This window comes from Anthonomus grandis, chromosome 1 (genome assembly GCF_022605725.1).
Source record: "Anthonomus grandis grandis chromosome 1, icAntGran1.3, whole genome shotgun sequence".
Taxonomy (NCBI): Eukaryota; Metazoa; Arthropoda; class Insecta; order Coleoptera; family Curculionidae; genus Anthonomus; species Anthonomus grandis.
The window spans coordinates 7,108,214-7,124,329 of NC_065546.1; the positions used below are offsets into that span (position 1 = coordinate 7,108,214).

At 38.0% G+C, this 16,116-nt stretch overlaps 1 protein-coding gene and 1 long non-coding RNA gene across 6 annotated transcripts in view; one reads left to right on the forward strand and one right to left on the reverse strand.

Annotated features, from left to right (window-relative positions):
* The window catches only part of LOC126740026 (uncharacterized), an 11,355-nt gene extending 1,049 nt beyond the window's left edge, over positions 1-10,306 (reverse strand). The window contains exons 1-3 of one of the 5 annotated variants that reach the window (XR_007661806.1): positions 10,157-10,306; positions 4,003-4,118; positions 1,300-1,440 (exon numbers count right to left, since the gene is read on the reverse strand). This is a non-coding gene — a long non-coding RNA (uncharacterized LOC126740026). Of the gene's footprint in view, positions 1-341; positions 458-1,299; positions 1,441-2,173; positions 2,290-3,074; positions 3,271-4,002; positions 4,119-10,156 lie in introns of those variants that run through there. The other 4 variants (XR_007661802.1, XR_007661793.1, XR_007661791.1 and 1 more) reach the window with 4 other exon arrangements.
* LOC126739835 (potassium voltage-gated channel protein Shab) overlaps positions 1-13,354 on the forward strand; it is a 130,235-nt gene extending 116,881 nt beyond the window's left edge. Inside the window, exons 13-16 of the mRNA XM_050445687.1 lie at positions 11,122-11,310; positions 11,367-11,548; positions 11,602-11,769; positions 11,823-13,354. Of these exons, the coding sequence (XP_050301644.1) occupies positions 11,122-11,310; positions 11,367-11,548; positions 11,602-11,760 (530 nt within the window). The 3' untranslated portion in view covers positions 11,761-11,769; positions 11,823-13,354. The remainder of the gene's footprint in view (positions 1-11,121; positions 11,311-11,366; positions 11,549-11,601; positions 11,770-11,822) is intronic.
* Positions 13,355-16,116: the final 2,762 nt, after the last annotated feature.

The following is a 16,116-nucleotide window of genomic DNA, read 5'->3' on the forward strand; positions in this document are numbered from 1 at the left end:
ACACATCTCGTGAGAGTGTATCGAATTTTTTCACCCAAAATTGATTTTTTTCGAAATCAAACTAAGTATACCAGCATCTTATTTGGGTCACCTAGATTACGAAAACACCGGGTTATACCAGGATCCGAGCAGAACTAAGGAAATGAGAGCACTTTGAAAATCCTGAAAAAGTCGTTTTCGACGTCCGTTTTTGAGGCCAAAAATGGGCATCAAAAATGCCATATCTCGGCTATCGTAAAAGCTACGACTTTGCGGATGGTCTTGTTGGATTCAGAGCGACGAAACTAAGACAAAACCGTTGGAATTTTCCCGATAGCTCCCACAGAAGCCGAGATATCGACCTTCAAAGTTTGGAAATTTTCATTTCTCGGGTATACCCCCCCGTATCGAATTTTTTCACCCAAAATTGATTTTTTTCGAAATCAAACTAAGTATACCAGCGTCTTATTTGGGTTACCTAGATTACGAAAACACTGGGTTATACCAGGATCCGAGCAGAACTAAGGGAATGAGAGTACTTTGAAAATCCTGAAAAAGTCGTTTTCGACGTCCGTTTTTGAGGCCAAAAATGGGAATCAAAAATGCCATATCTCGGCTATCGTAAAAGCTACGACTTTGCGGATAGTCTCGTTGGATTCAGAACGATAAAACTAAAACAAAACCGTTGGAATTTTCCCGATAGCTCCCACAGAAGCCGAGATATCGACCTTCAAAATTTGGAAATTTTTATTTCTCGGGTATACCCCCCCGTATCGAATTTTTTCACCCAAAATTGATTTTTTTTCGAAATCAAACTAAGTATACCAGCATCTTATTTGGGTCACCTAGATTACGAAAACACCGGGTTATACCAGGATCCGAGCAGAACTAAGGAAATGAGAGCACTTTGAAAGTCCTGAAAAAGTCGTTTTCGACGTCCGTTTTTGAGGCCAAAAATGGGCATCAAAAATGCCATATCTCGGCTATCGTAAAAGCTACGACTTTGCGGATAGTCTCGTTGGATTCAGAACGATGAAACTAAGACAAAACCGTTGGAATTTTCCCGATAGCTCCCACAGAAGCCGAGATATCAACCTTCAAAGTTTGGAAATTTTCATTTCTCGGGTATACCCCCCCGGTATCGAATTTTTTCACCAAAAATTGATTTTTTCGAAATCAAACTAAGTATACCAGCGTCTTATTTGGGTCACCTAGATTACGAAAACACCGGAATATACCAGGATCCGAGCAGAACTAAGGAAATGAGAGCACTTTGAAAATCCTGAAAAAGTCGTTTTCGACGTCCGTTTTTGAGGTTAAAAATGGGCATCAAAAATGCCATATCTCGGCTATCGTAAAAGCTACGACTTTGCGGATAGTCTCGTTGGATTCAGAACGATGAAACTAAGACAAAACCGTTGGAATTTTCCCGATAGCTCCCACAGAAGCCGAGATATCGACCTTCAAAGTTTGGAAATTTTCATTTCTCGGGTATACCCCCCCGTATCGAATTTTTTCACCCAAAATTGATATTTTTCAAAATTAAACTAAGTATACCAGCATCTTATTTGGGTCACCTGGATTACGAAAACACCGGGTTATACCAGGATCCGAGCAGAACTAAGGGAATGGGAGCACTTTGAAAATCCTGAAAAAGTCGTTTTCGACGTCCGTTTTTGAGGCCAAAAATGGGCATCAAAAATGCCATATCTCGGCTATCGTAAAAGCTACGACTTTGCGGATAGTCTCGTTGGATTCAGAACGATGAAACTAAAACAAAACCGTTGGAATTTTCCCGATAGCTCCCACAGAAGCCGAGATATCGACCTTCAAAATTTGGAAATTTTCATTTCTCGGGTGTACCCCCCCGTATCGAATTTTTTCACCCCAAAATTGATTTTTTTCGAAATCAAACTAAGTATACCAGCATCTTATTTGGGTCACCTAGATTACGAAAACACCGGGTTATACCAGGATCCGAGCAGAACTAAGGAAATGAGAGCACTTTGAAAATCCTGAAAAAGTCGTTTTCGACGTCCGTTTTTGAGGCCAAAAATGGGCATCAAAAATGTCATATCTCGGCTATCGTAAAAGCTACGACTTTGCGGATGGTCTTGTTGGATTCAGAGCGACGAAACTAAGACAAAACCGTTGGAATTTTCCCGATAGCTCCCACAGAAGCCGAGATATCGACCTTCAAAGTTTGGAAATTTTCATTTCTCGGGTATACCCCCCCGTATCGAATTTTTTCACCCAAAATTGATTTTTTTCGAAATCAAACTAAGTATACCAGCGTCTTATTTGGGTTACCTAGATTACGAAAACACTGGGTTATACCAGGATCCGAGCAGAACTAAGGGAATGAGAGTACTTTGAAAATCCTGAAAAAGTCGTTTTCGACGTCCGTTTTTGAGGCCAAAAATGGGCATCAAAAATGCCATATCTCGGCTATCGTAAAAGCTACGACTTTGCGGATAGTCTCGTTGGATTCAGAACGATAAAACTAAAACAAAACCGTTGGAATTTTCCCGATAGCTCCCACAGAAGCCGAGATATCGACCTTCAAAATTTGGAAATTTTTATTTCTCGGGTATACCCCCCCGTATCGAATTTTTTCACCCAAAATTGATTTTTTTCGAAATCAAACTAAGTATACCAGCATCTTATTTGGGTCACCTAGATTACGAAAACACCGGGTTATACCAGGATCCGAGCAGAACTAAGGAAATGAGAGCACTTTGAAAGTCCTGAAAAAGTCGTTTTCGACGTCCGTTTTTGAGGCCAAAAATGGGCATCAAAAATGCCATATCTCGGCTATCGTAAAAGCTACGACTTTGCGGATAGTCTCGTTGGATTCAGAACGATGAAACTAAGACAAAACCGTTGGAATTTTCCCGATAGCTCCCACAGAAGCCGAGATATCAACCTTCAAAGTTTGGAAATTTTCATTTCTCGGGTATACCCCCCGGTATCGAATTTTTTCACCAAAAATTGATTTTTTCGAAATCAAACTAAGTATACCAGCGTCTTATTTGGGTCACCTAGATTACGAAAACACCGGAATATACCAGGATCCGAGCAGAACTAAGGAAATGAGAGCACTTTGAAAATCCTGAAAAAGTCGTTTTCGACGTCCGTTTTTGAGGCCAAAAATGGGCATCAAAAATGCCATATCTCGGCTATCGTAAAAGCTACGACTTTGCGGATAGTCTCGTTGGATTCAGAACGATGAAACTAAGACAAAACCGTTGGAATTTTCCCGATAGCTCCCACAGAAGCCGAGATATCGACCTTCAAAGTTTGGAAATTTTCATTTCTCGGGTATACCCCCCCGTATCGAATTTTTTCACCAAAAATTGATTTTTTCGAAATCAAACTAAGTATACCAGCGTCTTATTTGGGTTACCTAGATTACGAAAACACTGGGTTATACCAGGATCCGAGCAGAACTAAGGGAATGAGAATACTTTGAAAATCCTAAAAAAGTCGTTTTCGACGTCCGTTTTTGAGGCTAAAAATGGGCATCAAAAATCCCATATCTCGGCTATCGTAAAAGCTACGACTTTGCGGATGGTCTCGTTGGATTCAGAACGACGAAACTAAGACAAAACCGTTGGAATTTTCCCGATAGCTCCCACAGAAGCCGAGATATCGACCTTCAAAATTTGGAAATTTTCATTTCTCGGGTGTACCCCCCCCGTATCGAATTTTTTCACCCAAAATTGATTTTTTTCGAAATCAAACTAAGTATACCAGCATCTTATTTGGGTCACCTAGATTACGAAAACACCGGGTTATACCAGGATCCGAGCAGAACTAAGGAAATGAGAGCACTTTGAAAATCCTGAAAAAGTCGTTTTCGACGTCCGTTTTTGAGGCCAAAAATGGGCATCAAAAATGCCATATCTCGGCTATCGTAAAAGCTACGACTTTGCGGATGGTCTTGTTGGATTCAGAGCGACGAAACTAAGACAAAACCGTTGGAATTTTCCCGATAGCTCCCACAGAAGCCGAGATATCGACCTTCAAAGTTTGGAAATTTTCATTTCTCGGGTATACCCCCCCGTATCGAATTTTTTCACCCAAAATTGATTTTTTTCGAAATCAAACTAAGTATACCAGCGTCTTATTTGGGTTACCTAGATTACGAAAACTCTGGGTTATACCAGGATCCGAGCAGAACTAAGGGAATGAGAGTACTTTGAAAATCCTGAAAAAGTCGTTTTCGACGTCCGTTTTTGAGGCCAAAAATGGGCATCAAAAATGCCATATCTCGGCTATCGTAAAAGCTACGACTTTGCGGATAGTCTCGTTGGATTCAGAACGATAAAACTAAAACAAAACCGTTGGAATTTTCCCGATAGCTCCCACAGAAGCCGAGATATCGACCTTCAAAATTTGGAAATTTTTATTTCTCGGGTATACCCCCCCGTATCGAATTTTTTCACCCAAAATTGATTTTTTTCGAAATCAAACTAAGTATACCAGCATCTTATTTGGGTCACCTAGATTACGAAAACACCGGGTTATACCAGGATCCGAGCAGAACTAAGGAAATGAGAGCACTTTGAAAGTCCTGAAAAAGTCGTTTTCGACGTCCGTTTTTGAGGCCAAAAATGGGCATCAAAAATGCCATATCTCGGCTATCGTAAAAGCTACGACTTTGCGGATAGTCTCGTTGGATTCAGAACGATGAAACTAAGACAAAACCGTTGGAATTTTCCCGATAGCTCCCACAGAAGCCGAGATATCAACCTTCAAAGTTTGGAAATTTTCATTTCTCGGGTATACCCCCCGGTATCGAATTTTTTCACCAAAAATTGATTTTTTCGAAATCAAACTAAGTATACCAGCGTCTTATTTGGGTCACCTAGATTACGAAAACACCGGAATATACCAGGATCCGAGCAGAACTAAGGAAATGAGAGCACTTTGAAAATCCTGAAAAAGTCGTTTTCGACGTCCGTTTTTGAGGCCAAAAATGGGCATCAAAAATGCCATATCTCGGCTATCGTAAAAGCTACGACTTTGCGGATAGTCTCGTTGGATTCAGAACGATGAAACTAAGACAAAACCGTTGGAATTTTCCCGATAGCTCCCACAGAAGCCGAGATATCGACCTTCAAAGTTTGGAAATTTTCATTTCTCGGGTATACCCCCCCGTATCGAATTTTTTCACCAAAAATTGATTTTTTCGAAATCAAACTAAGTATACCAGCGTCTTATTTGGGTTACCTAGATTACGAAAACACTGGGTTATACCAGGATCCGAGCAGAACTAAGGGAATGAGAGTACTTTGAAAATCCTAAAAAAGTCGTTTTCGACGTCCGTTTTTGAGGCTAAAAATGGGCATCAAAAATCCCATATCTCGGCTATCGTAAAAGCTACGACTTTGCGGATGGTCTCGTTGGATTCAGAACGACGAAACTAAGACAAAACCGGTGGAATTTTCCCGATAGCTCTCATAGAAGCCGAGATATCGACCTTCAAAGTTTGGGTTTTTTCATTTTTCGGGTATACCCCCCCCGTATCGAATTTTTTCACCAAAAATTGATTTTTTTCGAAATCAAACTAAGTATACCAGCGTCTTATTTGGGTCACCTAGATTACGAAAACACCGGGTTATAACAGGATCCGAGCAGAACTAAGGGAATGAGAGCACTTTTAAAATCCTGAAAAAGTCGTTTTCGACGTCCGTTTTTGAGGCCAAAAATGGGCATCAAAAATGCCATATCTCGGCTATCGTAAAAGCTACGACTTTGCGGATAGTCTCGTTGGATTCAGAACGATGAAACTAAGACAAAACCGTTGGAATTTTCCCGATAGCTCCGACAGAAGCTGAGATATCGACCTTCAAAGTTTAAAATTTTTCATGTTTCGGGTATACCCCCCCGTATCGAATTTTTTCACCCAAAATTTATTTTTTTCGAAATCAAACTAAGTATACCAGCGTCTTATTTGGGTTACCTAGATTACGAAAACACTGGGTTATACCAGGATCCGAGCAGAACTAAGGGAATGAGAGCACTTTGAAAATCCTGAAAAAGTCGTTTTCGACGTCCGTTTTTGAGGCCAAAAATGGGCATCAAAAATGCCATATCTCGGCTATCGTAAAAGCTACGTCTTTGCGGATGGTCTCGTTGGATTCGGAATGACGAAACTAAGACAAAACCGGTGGAATTTTCCCGATAGCTCCAACAGAAGCTGAGATATCGACCTTCAAAGTTTGGAAATTTTCATTTCTCGGGTATACCCCCCCGTATCGAATTTTTTCACCAAAAATTGAATTTTTCGAAATCAAACTAAGTATACCAGCGTCTTATTTGGATCACCTAGATTACGAAATCACCGGGTTATAACAGGATCCGAGCAAAACTAAGGGAATGAGAGCACTTTGAAAATCCTGAAAAAGTCGTTTTCGACGTCCGTTTTTGAGGCCAAAAATGGGCATCAAAAATGCCATATCTCGGCTATCGTAAAAGCTACGTCTTTGCGGATGGTCTCGTTGGATTCGGAACGACGAAACTAAGACAAAACCGTTGGAATTTTCCCGATAGCTCCCACAGAAGCTGAGATATCGACCTTCAAAGTTTGGAAATTTGCATTTCTCGGGTATACCCCCCCGTATCGAATTTTTTCACCCAAAATTGATTTTTTTCGAAATCAAACTAAGTATACCAGCGTCTTATTTGGGTCACCTAGATTACGAAAACACCGCGTTATAACAGGATCCGAGCAGAACTAAGGAAATGAGAGCACTTTGAAAATCCTGAAAAAGTCGTTTTCGACGTCCGTTTTTGAGGCCAAAAATGGGCATCAAGAATGCCATATCTCGGCTATCGTAAAAGCTACGACTTTGCGGATAGTCTCGTTGGATTCAGAACGATGAAACTAAGACAAAACCGTTGGAATTTTCCCGATAGCTCTCATAGAAGCCGAGATATCGACCTTCAAAGTTTGGGTTTTTTCATTTTTCGGGTATACCCCCCCGTATCGAATTTTTTCACCAAAAATTGATTTTTTTCGAAATCAAACTAAGTATACCAGCGTCTTATTTCGGTCACCTAGATTACGAAAACACCGCGTTATAACAGGATCCGAGCAGAACTAAGGAAATGAGAGCACTTTGAAAATCCTGAAAAAGTCGTTTTCGACGTCCGTTTTTGAGGCCAAAAATGGGCATCAAAAATGCCATATCTCGGCTATCGTAAAAGCTACGACTTTGCGGATAGTCTCGTTGGATTCAGAACGATGAAACTAAGACAAAACCGTTGGAATTTTCCCGATAGCTCCGACAGAAGCTGAGATATCGACCTTCAAAGTTTAAAATTTTTCAAAGTTTAAAGTTTTTGAGGCCAAAAATGGGCATCAAAAATGCCATATCTCGGCTATCGTAAAAGCTACGTCTTTGCGGATGGTCTCGTTGGATTCGGAATGACGAAACTAAGACAAAACCGGTGGAATTTTCCCGATAGCTCCAACAGAAGCTGAGATATCGACCTTCAAAGTTTGGAAATTTTCATTTCTCGGGTATACCCCCCCGTATCGAATTTTTTCACCAAAAATTGAATTTTTCGAAATCAAACTAAGTATACCAGCGTCTTATTTGGATCACCTAGATTACGAAATCACCGGGTTATAACAGGATCCGAGCAAAACTAAGGGAATGAGAGCACTTTGAAAATCCTGAAAAAGTCGTTTTCGACGTCCGTTTTTGAGGCCAAAAATGGGCATCAAAAATGCCATATCTCGGCTATCGTAAAAGCTACGTCTTTGCGGATGGTCTCGTTGGATTCGGAACGACGAAACTAAGACAAAACCGTTGGAATTTTCCCGATAGCTCCCACAGAAGCTGAGATATCGACCTTCAAAGTTTGGAAATTTGCATTTCTCGGGTATACCCCCCCGTATCGAATTTTTTCACCCAAAATTGATTTTTTTCGAAATCAAACTAAGTATACCAGCGTCTTATTTGGGTCACCTAGATTACGAAAACACCGCGTTATAACAGGATCCGAGCAGAACTAAGGAAATGAGAGCACTTTGAAAATCCTGAAAAAGTCGTTTTCGACGTCCGTTTTTGAGGCCAAAAATGGGCATCAAGAATGCCATATCTCGGCTATCGTAAAAGCTACGACTTTGCGGATAGTCTCGTTGGATTCAGAACGATGAAACTAAGACAAAACCGTTGGAATTTTCCCGATAGCTCTCATAGAAGCCGAGATATCGACCTTCAAAGTTTGGGTTTTTTCATTTTTCGGGTATACCCCCCCGTATCGAATTTTTTCACCAAAAATTGATTTTTTTCGAAATCAAACTAAGTATACCAGCGTCTTATTTCGGTCACCTAGATTACGAAAACACCGCGTTATAACAGGATCCGAGCAGAACTAAGGAAATGAGAGCACTTTGAAAATCCTGAAAAAGTCGTTTTCGACGTCCGTTTTTGAGGCCAAAAATGGGCATCAAAAATGCCATATCTCGGCTATCGTAAAAGCTACGACTTTGCGGATAGTCTCGTTGGATTCAGAACGATGAAACTAAGACAAAACCGTTGGAATTTTCCCGATAGCTCCGACAGAAGCTGAGATATCGACCTTCAAAGTTTAAAATTTTTCATGTTTCGGGTATACCCCCCCGTATCGAATTTTTTCACCCAAAATTTATTTTTTTCGAAATCAAACTAAGTATACCAGCGTCTTATTTGGGTTACCTAGATTACGAAAACACTGGGTTATACCAGGATCCGAGCAGAACTAAGGGAATGAGAGCACTTTGAAAATCCTGAAAAAGTCGTTTTCGACGTCCGTTTTTGAGGCCAAAAATGGGCATCAAAAATGCCATATCTCGGCTATCGTAAAAGCTACGTCTTTGCGGATGGTCTCGTTGGATTCGGAACGACGAAACTAAGACAAAACCGGTGGAATTTTCCCGATAGCTCCAACAGAAGCTGAGATATCGACCTTCAAAGTTTGGAAATTTTCATTTCTCGGGTATACCCCCCCGTATCGAATTTTTTCACCAAAAATTGAATTTTTCGAAATCAAACTAAGTATACCAGCGTCTTATTTGGATCACCTAGATTACGAAATCACCGGGTTATAACAGGATCCGAGCAAAACTAAGGGAATGAGAGCACTTTGAAAATCCTGAAAAAGTCGTTTTCGACGTCCGTTTTTGAGGCCAAAAATGGGCATCAAAAATGCCATATCTCAGCTATTATAAGAGCTACGACCTTGCGGATGGTCTCGTTGGATTTAGAATGACGAAACTAAGACAAAACCGTTGGAATTTTCCCGATAGCTCTCATAGAAGCCGAGATATCGACCTTCAAAGTTTGGGTTTTTTCATTTTTCGGGTATACCCCCCCGTATCGAATTTTTTCACCAAAAATTGATTTTTTTCGAAATCAAACTAAGTATACCAGCGTCTTATTTCGGTCACCTAGATTACGAAAACACCGCGTTATAACAGGATCCGAGCAGAACTAAGGAAATGAGAGCACTTTGAAAATCCTGAAAAAGTCGTTTTCGACGTCCGTTTTTGAGGCCAAAAATGGGCATCAAAAATGCCATATCTCGGCTATCGTAAAAGCTACGACTTTGCGGATAGTCTCGTTGGATTCAGAACGATGAAACTAAGACAAAACCGTTGGAATTTTCCCGATAGCTCCGACAGAAGCTGAGATATCGACCTTCAAAGTTTAAAATTTTTCATGTTTCGGGTATACCCCCCCGTATCGAATTTTTTCAACCAAAATTTATTTTTTTCGAAATCAAACTAAGTATACCAGCGTCTTATTTGGGTTACCTAGATTACGAAAACACTGGGTTATACCAGGATCCGAGCAGAACTAAGGGAATGAGAGCACTTTGAAAATCCTGAAAAAGTCGTTTTCGACGTCCGTTTTTGAGGCCAAAAATGGGCATCAAAAATGCCATATCTCGGCTATCGTAAAAGCTACGTCTTTGCGGATGGTCTCGTTGGATTCGGAACGACGAAACTAAGACAAAACCGGTGGAATTTTCCCGATAGCTCCAACAGAAGCTGAGATATCGACCTTCAAAGTTTGGAAATTTTCATTTCTCGGGTATACCCCCCCGTATCGAATTTTTTCACCAAAAATTGATTTTTTTCGAAATCAAACTAAGTATACCAGCGTCTTATTTGGGTTACCTAGATTACGAAAACACCGGGTTATACCAGGATCCGAGCAGAACTAAGGGAATGAGAGCACTTTGAAAATCCTGAAAATGTCGTTTTCGACGTCCGTTTTTGAGGCCAAAAATGGGCATCAAAAATGCCATATCTCGGCTATCGTGAAAGCTAAGACAAATATATATAAAAATATGTCCTCGTTTGTTCCAATATAGGAACAACCTAAAATGATCAAATCATTTAGTAACTTTCAATAATATTCGTATTGGGTATATAAAATATCTTGAATTACATCACTTACAATAAATTTTTTACAGTAGAACAATTTAATTATCAAAACTATAAAAATTATACTAACTTTTTTAACGCCATATTGTGAACTTTAAAAAAAAAATCAGTAATTAGCACACTAAATGTGGAAAATTTGCAAAAACGCACATCAAACCTTCTCCTACGCTAGCCAGAACGACACTAACGCGACCGCGCGATAGAAAGATAGTTAAGAGCACGCTTCTCAGAAAGGAGAGGGGGACAACGTGGTCGTTCCGATTTTGGAACACCGGGACAATAATGATATTTCCAATATCGGAACTCTGGGAAAAAACGGGTTAAGCATGTCTACATTAAAGTCCCCAAAACATAAAATTTTATCACATAATGTGTTAAGATTTATTAAAGTGTCTTCAAACATTGACAAAAATTCACTATAATTTCCCCTTGGCGGCCTATAAGTAACTCCAGCTATAACTGTTTTATTCTCAATCTCTACTTACCGATAAGTGCTCAATTGAATCAACACACTCTACACGGTATATAATTGAGTAATTAAATGTGTTGTGGATATATAATTCGACCCCACCACCTCTAGTGTGTCGTATATTTCAAACTGCATACATATAACATACTTACTATAAGCATTACATTTTATAAAACTAGTTCAAATAGCCATTTGAATTATGTTATTGCAACAAAAACATTTACAGGTAAAAATAACACAAGCAAATCGTCCCTGTCAGTGGATTCCCTGGACAGCAGAGAAACCACTACCCCACAAACGGTAGAAACAAACCGTAGATCGAGATCCATTTTAAAGAAAGCAGATAGTTCTGGCAACGGTCGTAGTAAGGAAGTAGATCCAGAAAGTGAACGACTTATTTCAGATAATGGATCAGGTATTTAATAATAGTGTCTTATCAGTCAAATGAATTTTGAATTAAACCGCTTTAAGGGAGTTTTGATGGAACAAATTATTCGCCGATACTACAGCCAAACAAGTTACAAAATAAACGCTCAAAGATGCAATCGTCAGCATATCAACAGGAATTGGATAGGACCAGATCTTTTAAAACGCAGCTGCTCAGACTGGATGATGTTAGAGGTAAATCTGATTCAGCTGCGCAAATAAATGAGGTATATTATAAGTTAAATTATTTCTCATTGTATTAACTATTGGTATATTCAAGGTACCTTTGTATATTTGTCCTCCTCCTCCTCCAATCGATAGTTTTTCGCCTACAGAGGAAACGCATTTGCTTTCAGTACTTGGGACGATAGAGAACGTGTCATCTAATCCTCAAGTCTCTAGTCAGTATAAAATTGATCGAAGACATCCGACGACGTAGCATTTACAAGTAAGTTAGGCAACATTTATAATGAGGTGATAAAAAAGTAAATTCTATTTTAGATAAAGGAATTAATTTCTGGACTGTACTGTTTAACACATACGTCAATTCTGAAACAATCTTTGTACTGTGGATAGTATTTATATACATTGCTGCAACTGGTGGCGCAATTAGAGTTTAATTTAAAAAAAAAATAGGAAAATATTCTAGGCCAGCCATCGCTGGGTATATAGTTATACATTTTATTTTAAATAATTTGCTCATTAGTATCTGACAATCATATTAAGTCATCAAACTGTGAGAGGTATGTACCATTTAATGGAATAAACAATTGAAATATATTTATTATAATATAAATATAATTTAAGTATATTTATACTATATAAGTATACTTTTTATATAGTACCCCTGTCCTGAAAAAAAATTCATAAGGCGATCTATAATACAAATTTTTTAAAAAATATCAAATATAACGGAAACTTTAATCAGCCCTGATAATGTTGTTAATTTTAATGTAAATAAAAAAACATTAAAATTAACAAACAATTGAAAAAATGCTTCCACTTTAAGTCATGTTTAAATGAGGTATAAAACACTGAAAACGTTCTTGCTTAATATTTAAAAAAATATAAATTTGTGAAAGGCAACCACCACTGTTTAGAGAATTAATAAAATATTGAAGATACCTGGAAGAGAACACATATAATTCATGTATACAAGATACATCAATTCTGAGGTAAATAAATTGGCTTTCCTGGAAGAAGAGAAAGTGCCAAGTAATAGGGATATGAAAGGTTCATTTGAATTTTTTCATCTGAAAAACTACCTAGAAATAACCATATACACTGGTATTTATTCCAGTTACCTAAGAAAGAATTTTAAAGAAACTACCTGCTTCGAATGAGAAAAAAAAACTTTCGCTCTATTAAGAAAATATGACATGGAATTAATAATTATATGAAAATTAACTCAATTACTTTAATTACCCAAAATCACACATAAAAGTGCCTATAGGAAGGTAAATTATACTCCTAGAATAAATAGGAAATTAATTTTACAATAAACAAATTGAAAAAATATATTTGGTATTTGAAATACCTGAAAGTGGAAAAAATGTTTCAGACTACAGAGAAAATAACTTTAACTAGAATAAATAGTACAAACATACATGATATTTGTTTAAAAAAATAAGAAACCCATTGGAATATTGGCAAGAAGTAAAATACCAAACACAGAGCATAAAGAGATAAACAAATTTTGGAAGAAAAAAAACATATTTTTCTACTACCGTGCGTAAAGTAGCGGAGACCGGGGTTGGTTGTTACAATTTGAAGAAAAATACTTGTAATTTTATTTAATTGAAACTTTATGAACATCTTATAATAGTTTTATTTAGCTTATACTTTTCTGTAACTAACAAATAATGTAAAATAAATATATATCAAACACAAAATAAACTGTCAACACTTACAAGTAATGACAAATGTAACAACCAACCCCGTTACGGGGTTGGTTGTTACACCATTAAGCATCGTCATCTGAGTCACAGTTGATACATACAAAGAACAAATCGGCATCTACACAGAGACTATGAGCCCATTGGTGACATTTGGTACATCTGATCCTTCTTCAGCCGGCTTTGATTTTGAATAAAGTCCAAAGCAAACCAACCAAAAGGGGTCATCTTCATCACCACTCGATTCGCCTTCAGCAGGTTTTTTACACTTTTTTATTTGTTTCCCTTTTGTGTTTCCTGTAAGATTCTTCTTAACTCTGATAATTTTTAACTCTTATTTCTTTTTTCTGGCATTTCGTTTTTCTTGTTCCAATTCAAGTTCTGTTTTGTTCGAAGTATCGGTTAGGATAGCGGCTTTGCGCCGTTTACGACCTCTGAAATTAGTTTTACGAATTCCAGCTTTTGAAAATGGACATATATCTGAAGGGCTAAAATAGAGCGTATTACTTTTGGTATCCTGTAGACAATCAGGCCTCGGCGATATATCACGTGAATAACCAGGCTTCGGCAATATATCATGTGAAGAACCAGGCTTCGGCGACTCAACTCTAGTTGGTATTTGGAGGATGTTAGGTTTGGAATTAGGGGCAAAAGACGGTGGGATATTTGAAGTAGTAGGGGATTTTGAAATAGCAACAACTTCAAATTCCTTAGAGTCAGGCGTTTTTAAGCCATCTCTGGAGGTTTTAATATTATTTATTGGCTTCTCTATAACAGTTTCTTTATTTCCGGGAGGATTATTATCATTTTCTTGGATAATGACAGGATCAGGGCGATCAGTTACAGAACTAGAGAGGAATTCATCATCATTAAAGATGTGCTTATTCAATGGATATATTCCTGCAACTCAAAAACCTGACTGAATATTCTTTGGGGTCGCTGCTAATGGGAGAGCATCACGCACAATACCAGGTATGTCGTAGATTGACATGGTTTTGCCGGGATTGTTTCTTAACCAGGAGTCGCACGAACTATTAACATATTTCTTCAGTGGGCCATAGACGGACCTGTCTAAGGGCTAAAGTTTATGGGAACAATGTGGAGGTAGAGATAAAATTATAACACCATTTTGCCTACAAATATCTATTCCTCTAATTGAAAGATGTGAGTCGTGATTGTCTAGGATTAACAAAACTGGTCGTTCTTTTGAACACCTTGTATGCTTTATGAAATGTTCAAGAAATTTGACGAAGTCCTCTTGGATCATCCAGCCTTATTTGTTTGCAATTTCAATACATCCGCTTGGGCCATTTGCAACAAAATAACTTTTATAATTTTTTCTAGGGAAAACAAATATTGGAGGAACTATATTTCCACACTTACAGCCAGGGCTATTGTAACTAAAGCACCTCTTTCGGCAGACACTTCCCACTTGTTTTACACCCTTATTCGCTATTATTCTGTCTGGTTTTTGGACCGTTGTAATCCTCGTCTCATCTACGTTTTAAATATCTTGGCATCCAAATTTGTACCTATCCATGATTTCCTCCAATAGATCAAAAAATCTGTATACATTTTCCCGATTGAAGCTCGTTGCTCTGCTCAGACTGGTTGCTTCGGGAGTCCGCAAAGTTAGCTTTTGATGACGCTTAAGAAATCGAGATAACCAGTCTCCTGGGGCCATTGAGTTTTCATGCCAAGCTTGACGAACTTCAACGTTGTTCTTAATAGCAAATTCAAATCCCAATCTTCGAACTTCTTTGGTTGACAGACCAAAATACATTTTAGAACACTCTAAGTACTTCTCTAGCTCAGCTTCCATCGCATCAGATAAAATTTGATGGTTCCTTGTATAGCCAACCGTAGGATCCCGATCATTTAGCTCTATAAATTAAAAGAAATCTCATCCTGACGGTGTTTAAACAAACTGTAATAGTAAACTTATTTTTAATTTTTTTGCAATATCTCTGCAGGGTCATGAAATTTACACCATATTGTTCAGCAACCGTCCTAAGAGATCTTTTATTTTCCAATACTTCTTTTGCAGCACTACGAAAGGTGTCTAGTGGTATACGTCCCCTTTCGGTTTTTCTTTTGAAGTTTCTCATATTATCGCCTATCAAACAAGATAAAAACGTCAAAGAATTGTAGTTGAAACAAATTAGGGGTTGGTTGTTACAATGTAAGAAATTACCCCGTTGACGATGTAACAACCAACCCCGTTCGTATATTTTAGCAAACGAAGCATCTCAAACCTAACCTTATTATTAATCAGAAGAAATGACCGGACATTAATATTACTTACATTTAGATGTATTTCCTTACGATATAGCACCGTCCACTTACACAGAAAAAATGATAAAATAAATTCGCGGTAAACTAATAATTGCTTTTAAGATTAGAAAACACATACACTCCATTTATCGAATAAATATGAACCATGGAACAGCAGAACTACACTGGTCGGTTTACCGGCGCACAACGAATTGACAATTGATGTGATGGCGCTGCATCGATGTTGGCGCGCGATTTAAACTAAGTGTAACAACCAGTCCCTGTAACAACCAACCTCGGTCTCCCCTACTTACATTACATACTTCCCAGAGTTTATAAAGTTCCACTTTTTACGCACTAGTACATAGAAAGTAATTTGACGATTATTAGATATTTAATTTATAATTTGTCGAAAATTTTATGAACTTTTTTTACGCACTAGTTTGTAAAGTATCTTGGTATTTTTGACATTATTTTTAAAATTGTATGTTACACGTGTGTAAAATCTTTTTCTTATCCATGGGAATTGTCGCATTCGGCTACGGCTCATGCGACAAATTTCCAATTCATAAAAAAAATCATTTCGTTTTCTAAAAATGTTAAAAACTAATTAAATAGTTCAGCTA